Consider the following 7,534-nt stretch of genomic DNA (forward strand, 5'->3'; position numbering starts at 1 on the left):
TCCCTCTACCAGATAGAGGGACTGTGGATGGATATACTAGTACGTGATAGGTCATTGACCGCCAATGCACTTGCGTCACATAGGCCTAATTCTATGTTTATTCGCGCTGTGGAACTTGGAATGTGTTTTATTTTAACTCACGTGATTTTAACTAGGAGACACACCTCCACCTGCAAACTACAAATATTAACACAATCCAACTAGCACTCAAGGCTTTCGATTCACGTGACCGCACTCTAAACCTAAACTATGTTAGGAATTACAAGCAACGTGCGCCGCCCATGAGTAGACGCTCATTTACATAATACATTCCAGACTCAAAAGCGATGAACTTTGGCCTTTTAACATCTTGTCATGTGATTTGATAGTATTCGAAGAGTTTGCGTAGTTTGTATGTGACCACCCGTCCTATATTTACCTCGACCTAAGATGAGAACTCGAAGTCATAAGTATCTAGTCGGGATAGTAGTGGCACTGATCACACTGCTGTTAGCGTCGGTGGCACTGTTTGTGTGTGTCTACGTCGTCGTACGACCCTCTCTCCAAAAGATCACTACGGAAGCGTTTCAAGTGACGAACTGTACTGTGTTTAACACGACCTCCCACGTCAAGGACTGTACATTACAATGTGCACACGGTTACAACTGTCCAAGTTCCTATAAGTGTGACATAATCCGGGTTATTTATGATGTAAACGGCAGTGGAAACAGCACGGAGACTAGGAATTCTGTGTTGTATGATGAACTTCGAACTTTAAACTCGGAGACACAGGTCAGTTCCTCCTCGCATTACTTGACAAAAATCACACCCGGGTACGACTTCTGTTTTGACAATAACATTGTTTCTGTTCATGCCCCCAACTTTTAAAAAATAGAGCGGAGGGGGAAAAGATGCACAATGGAGCACAAGAAACAGAGGTCGTTCAGTGGAACTCATAATTTGTATATCCATGCTTTATAAAACCAGGATAACATTTGAGGTGATATTTACAGCGAAGTGGAATTTAGGAAATAGGTTACTCATAATTTAGTGTTGTCAATTTTCAGTAAGGTTTTTCTCAGTGTTGTTTGTTTCACAGAGTGCACACCCATTTCCCCGGAAATATGTTGAATAAAATGGTAACCATGGGATAGTGCAGATATTTGAAAAAAAAGTGTTCAAGCCCATAACATGCATTAGTAGTCATGAAAGATGCCCTAATTTATTAGATCGCATAGCAATAACATGAACTTATGGTTACACGCTCACCTGCAAGACATCGAGACGTCCTAAAGGAATGTGGTGTCTATCATAAAGAAGCTACTAAGTATGTGGTAGTATGTATTCTTACTCAACTGGTTACAAACTGGTTACTGTGTGCACGGGTACGGTTTTAATAACCGTGATGTGTGGTACTACAAAGCAATTTGGGACTTCGCACGTGACGTTGACGCAACCCAAGAAGCCAGCATTGGCAACAGAGCAATGAACTGACGTCAATCGCGCTAGTAGTTTAACTTTCTCTTCATTTCAGAAAGTGTTGACTTTCATCTAATTTCCTCTTCCTATTTATGGATATACCACGTGTGTAAGATGTGTCCACTTCGACATAATTTATTTCAGTTTAATAGACTATCGGCCATTAGTATTTGATCTGCTTGGTGATGTCACTGATTTCATTATTTAAACGTCACCGGTATATAAAAATTACTTATTAATTAATCAGTGTTCCAAAATGTTTCAATTTCACCACATTCACAGTAACATATAATAACGCTAAATTTCAAATTATAAATATGTCTACTCTATTCACAATATAGCAATATCTCTTGCAACAATGGCATTGCAATTGTGCAACCATCAAACAATGCCATAATAATGATAGAACAATATGAAATGATCAGTTATTGCTGGAACACCGTAAGTATTATCATATGATAACACTACAAAGCTAAACCAGTGCAAAAATGATCAAATTTCGGGTTACAACAGTGTTCGGTTATTGCAACAAAAGATACACAGTGTGTACTTGCAGTCGTCTTTGATACATAGTTTACATTTCAATTCGAGACAAAGATAGTCAGCGCGCATATGATGTTGTTGCAACGGAAAGTTTATGGTCTCCATAATGTTATATATGCAAGTGTCCGAAAACTGATATGAACACGCGGCGAACGATTCTAATCACAAATCTTACTATCTCATATATGGGTAGTCCAGCTTCGTCAGCTGAGGCCAGTTTGTGGTTCGGTACTGCCTCGGAAACGCAATGTTGTGACGGGAAAGACATCGATAATTACTAACAATATTGGTCTATCATTTTGTTTCAGTGTTCGCTAGGGACGCCATGCCCAGACAAAAAGGACATAGACGTCATAAAGGCAGATATTTTCAACTTTACCTCGATGTGGGGGAAACGCGAATCAACGTACGAGTGTTATCATGACAACGAGAATAACGTGGTGTTGAAAGTAGATAGTGACGTCAGCGACGGACACAAGATACAAGTCTTCCACGCCATATTTTGGCCCACAGCTGTGATGGTGTTCAGCATAGTTTCCTGTGGATATTTTCAATATCGACGTAATAAGATGGAGAAACGCTTACAGGAGTATGTTGACAGGCTTGGTCTCCATGGCAACGGACCAAGCAACGTAATATACCAAAAACTGGAAACAACGTCTCCATTATAATAATATCGCCTTGACCTCCGATGTTCACGTGACAATTATTTGAACACGTTTATATTGATTTTATCATTCCATTTCACCAATATTTAACAAACATATTTTTACATTGTATAACAATATATTAGCTCTATGGCAAAATGGGGACTAGCCAATGACGTCATGAATATGACACACGTGGGAAGGTATTTAAGCTGCTGACTGGTTCACTGTGTTTGTAATACGTTATTTTTTTATCGTACACTTTAACTGAGCAAGTATGATTGTGATCATTATACTTCTGATGACGTAATCGCAGCCACATTCGTGTTTTTCATTTATGCGTCTTAACAACTATGCCAATAAATTGCGCCCTCAACGACTCTCTTTAGGGTATTCAAACACCAATAAGCCATGTACAAAGTCATCCGGTCTATTTTTCAAAGAGCTAGAGCTAAGTTATTACATTTCAATGTTGCTTTATTAATCGTGTTAGTGGTTGATTATTATGTCACTAAACGTATTAACCTGTTATACCTGAATAGCGTGACATTATGCAAATGTGGGCAATGCAGTTAGATCTGGGGTCGCGTAGTCTATAACATTATTAGAAAAAATATTATGTTTCTTTAATTGCATTGATAGTTATGTTGAGTGGTCGTAATCGCAATCATTGAAGATACCTGTGCAGTTCCGATATTACTGATGATCAAAAGCCGTGGTGATATTTCAGATTTCGATACCGGCATTTGGTGAAACTGTTTGAATTCTTTTATTTTTTTTTATTTCTTTCGTATTGTACTTTACCTAGTGACAAGCTTAGTTCATTCATTGATTTGTTCATTTTTAATATACATATTATTTATATTTTCTGTTGTTGTTTTTTTGTCCATTCAGTCGGTCATCGTGTTATTTTATTTTTTGAATACTACGACGTGCTTGGGTGATGAATTTATGTTAACGCTCTACCGTTCTCGTGCCGCGCCATCTTTAATGGTTTCATATAACTTATAAATGTATGCGACAACTGTGGCAATAGTATTGCGTCTTTCAACTGTGAATATGATTACTAATTCGTGATACAAATCCCAAGCATCGGAGACATACAAGCTAAACGCTTGATTGTTTGTAAATATTGCGTATTTGTTTATGTACGGTATTTAGATTGGTGAATAAAGTACGATATTTGGTATAAAAGGGTGGTCGCCATTTTTCACAGTTAAGAATTTGTAACATTTGTTTGTAATAGTATTGTTTGTAATACACCCAACACACCGAGATGTTACGTAATACATCACTGTCCCAGTGCTGGTGTATTATGTTCTAAAAAAGAATTTCAAAATACAAGGGAAATATAAATGTATTTTTTATAAAATCGCACATACATAACCTTCTAATTTATGATGCCAATTTACTATGATATCGCAAAATAATTTAATACTAGAAATGTGGCAGCCCAAGAATAAGTAAATGTGCGTTACCATACACTTAAACAGTCTGCAAAATATGTTACACTCCATAAATAGAATGGAGTTGTATCTATTCTGTGGTTTTATTACTTTGTGTTTTAAAATCACTATATATAGACATACAGTACAAGACTAGCGTGTTTCAAACAATTACCTATGTGTATTATCTGTCCTCGTATAAGAAGTTCTGAAACATTTGCATTACAACTGCTTAGAATTTGTTTCATTACCATACGATTATAAAAAGCTGACAAAATTTTGATAATTTAACATACATATTTTCTAATCGCCAATCAAACAAACTTAATATTGTTTAGTATTGTTCGTACCATTGCCGTTTGTTATAATATTGTTTGTAATATTGTTGTTTGTAATAGTATATTTCACAAAATTAGGAATCACAGATCAGAACAACGCGCTCGAGCATTTTAAAAACAATCTGCCGGCAGTTGTCCTTGCTAGTGACATGGCCATTCTTGTCCATCTTGGTAGTAAAACAAATTATATCATCGTACTAGTAATAGATTCATTAGTAAGTATTGCCGAAATGCACACACAAGGATTCTCCGCAAGATTCTCGACACAGTCCGGAGGGGGGGGGGGAGTTGCATGACACATGATTGCATGATTGATTGAAATAATCGTCTTATTTGCATAAATTAATATTCACGAGCAATGAAAAACTCGTCTTTTCAGTAAAATTGTGCCAAAATGCTTTCCGATAGCATACATGTTAGTTCTAAATTTACTGATTCTATCGTCACGAGCTAAAAAAATAATCGGAAAAATTATGTAAAGGTATTTTTTGAGACACGTTTTCGATCGGACTCCAGCTAACTGTTGAAAGTAAACACATGTTTTCTCTTTACCATGATCATAGCAAGTTACGAAATTAATGGAGAATGCAGAGGCACGTTTATATTTCACTCTAGTACTATTGCTCAAAATTGCTCAAAATGTTTTCGGTGTCTTTTATCAGTGACAAGTCACCTAATTAGTATGCATTTCGAGAAACCACAGTGTGTGTGCATGCGCAGTTTGAAATGGAAGTTTTGAACGCAATAAAATCACGCGTAAAACTCGGGCTCCAGCAAGAAATTGTGGTGTCAAACTGGTTGTCGGTCGAATTGTTTCTAAGTTTTGTTGAGGATTATTCTGTAAAGAAATTGCTGAAATTACTATTAGTTCATCTGTTCGTAAACGGGACGTTGTTGCTTTGACGGTGGGCAACGGACGACTGACGTCGAAACGTTCCATTCAGATCGGATGACGCCCTCTCGTGCCAATCCCCCCTGACACAGTCCGTCTGAACTGCGAGATTTTCCAATTATAGGTAACTTATCAATAATAAAACTAATTTCAGCAGGAAACTCTATAGGAAACTATAAAGCTCCAACCGCCACAATTATTAAATCATATTTTCAATCTTTGTTTCACTTGAATGCCATTGGCCATAGAGGGCAGCGATGAATGTGCCGTTAACTTGCTTCCACATAACACCGTATATACACTTTTCATTCATCATTATTTTTGCATTGGCGAACTTGCGTTACAAATGCTACGAACAAAATATCACAAACAAAATGTGAACTGGGAACTGCTTTCCAGTCTCCAATAACCAAAACATTTCGCAATGAAACGCAGGCCCGTAGCCAGCCAGCACTTTTGAATAGGGGGTTCGAAAACAACAATAAATGATATATTTATTTATAATATTCAAAAAGTGTTTTTGAGCTCTGTTACATACATTTTTATATTCTCGGTTTTAAATTCAATTGGTTTACTTTGTGTTACGTTGGTAAGTTATTCCACATAACATTTTTGAACTATTTTACCATTTTAGAGAAGGGGTCCTAGGCCATTCCCCACCCACAAACACACCCACACCCTTGATCCATTACGGCAAAATGTTGTACACAAAAAAGACAAGACTGTACGTATCTTAGCATTATTGTCCAAGCATTTTAAGGTAGAATGCTACTCACGAGCTTTTTCGCTCTTCACAGATGTTAGCGCACATAAAAGTGACACAATTTCATGTCGAAATCTGTCTACAATTATTCATTTTAGTATTAGTCAATTATGTAATTTTATTTCTGTTCAGAGCCTCACCACACCGTACAAAATGTAATGGGTAGAAAAGTGCATATCACGTTTTAAAAACAATACAACATCCATGTAAACATATGGTACTAAGTTAAGCTGAATTCATATTCATCTCGTCGCTTTAAAACTTTTAAAAGATACAGAGCTAGTTGATATATCGTGTGGCAGTTTGTGTAGCGACGAAGCAAAATGAACATATAAAGTGAACATATAAAAACAAAGTGAATTTCAATTGTCTACCATGCTAAATTCAAACGTATCACTGCAAAAACTAAAAATGTATTGATCTAACTGTATTTGTGTGTGTTTGCCTAATTCAACATTATGTTTATGGCCAAAACAGCGAAAACTCGTCAGTATATATTTTAGTCTATTGCTTGCCAATAAATCTCCCAGGTTTTCTAAGACATCAAAAAAAACGTGTAAAAAAATATGTTTGAAAAATGTGATTTATCGCATAGTTTCAGTGTTGAAGCAACACTGTGGGATATTTTTTTGGCTGCAAGAAGCTCTTCGACCTATACAACTTGTGATGATAAATCTTCGTCATTTTTTTAATGATGTTTTAAACCCGTAGTTGTACACTATGTCCAATAACACAGGCTACACGTACTTATACAATAAGTTGACTACATTTGGCTGATACACTTAGAACAAAACAGTATATATGCCATCATTAACTTGAAGAATACAAAACTAATGAACCAATATGAAAGTACAGTGTCGTGTTGTCGTCTCAATCCCGTTCGAACCCCACACTTTACTAACTGAGCGAACACTAGCACAAGACAAACGGACCTATTCAGGACCACCACATCCTTCAGAGAGTGACTACCATTACATTATTGTTTCAATGTTGTTTTAATATTTAACATCAGCTGCTTGAACGCGATCTTCATTACACCATCGCGGAATCACCGAATAAAAGCTTGCCCATTTATAACAACCTGTTTTTATTGGCTGCTGTTGAACTGAGACGGCGTAACTTCACGATTGACATTTAAAGCTCGTTGCCACCTAAATGCTCATTACTATGCTATTTCGACCGAGTCTGATAGTTACCTCACTGAGTCAAGTGATTTAAACGATGATAATTATTTTAATTAATACTGTTTGTTTTATTATGTTCTAATCTACGATCATAAATCTATTCACTTCCAAAATTTAGGGGGTTCGACCGAACCCCCCGAACCCCCCCCCCAAAACTACGGGCCTGAAACGTGTCGCAACTTTGAATGAATAGTCGGATACTCCTCTAGATTGTCATTCGTATTGTGGGTGGAAGATAAACACAGAGCAAAATAAACGTAATGA

General features: G+C 36.8%; 1 protein-coding gene across 1 annotated transcript; it reads left to right on the forward strand.

The window, feature by feature from the left end:
• Positions 1-361: 361 nt before the first annotated feature.
• Positions 362-3,842, forward strand: LOC100376470 (uncharacterized). Its single transcript, XM_002734755.3, has 2 exons — positions 362-771; positions 2,310-3,842. The coding sequence occupies exons 1-2, from the start codon at positions 430-432 to the stop codon at positions 2,670-2,672; spliced, it is 705 nt and encodes a 234-aa protein (XP_002734801.1). The 5' UTR covers positions 362-429; the 3' UTR covers positions 2,673-3,842.
• Positions 3,843-7,534: the final 3,692 nt, after the last annotated feature.

This window comes from Saccoglossus kowalevskii, chromosome 12, assembly GCF_978046115.1.
Source record: "Saccoglossus kowalevskii chromosome 12, keSacKowa6.1, whole genome shotgun sequence".
Taxonomy (NCBI): domain Eukaryota; kingdom Metazoa; phylum Hemichordata; class Enteropneusta; family Harrimaniidae; genus Saccoglossus; species Saccoglossus kowalevskii.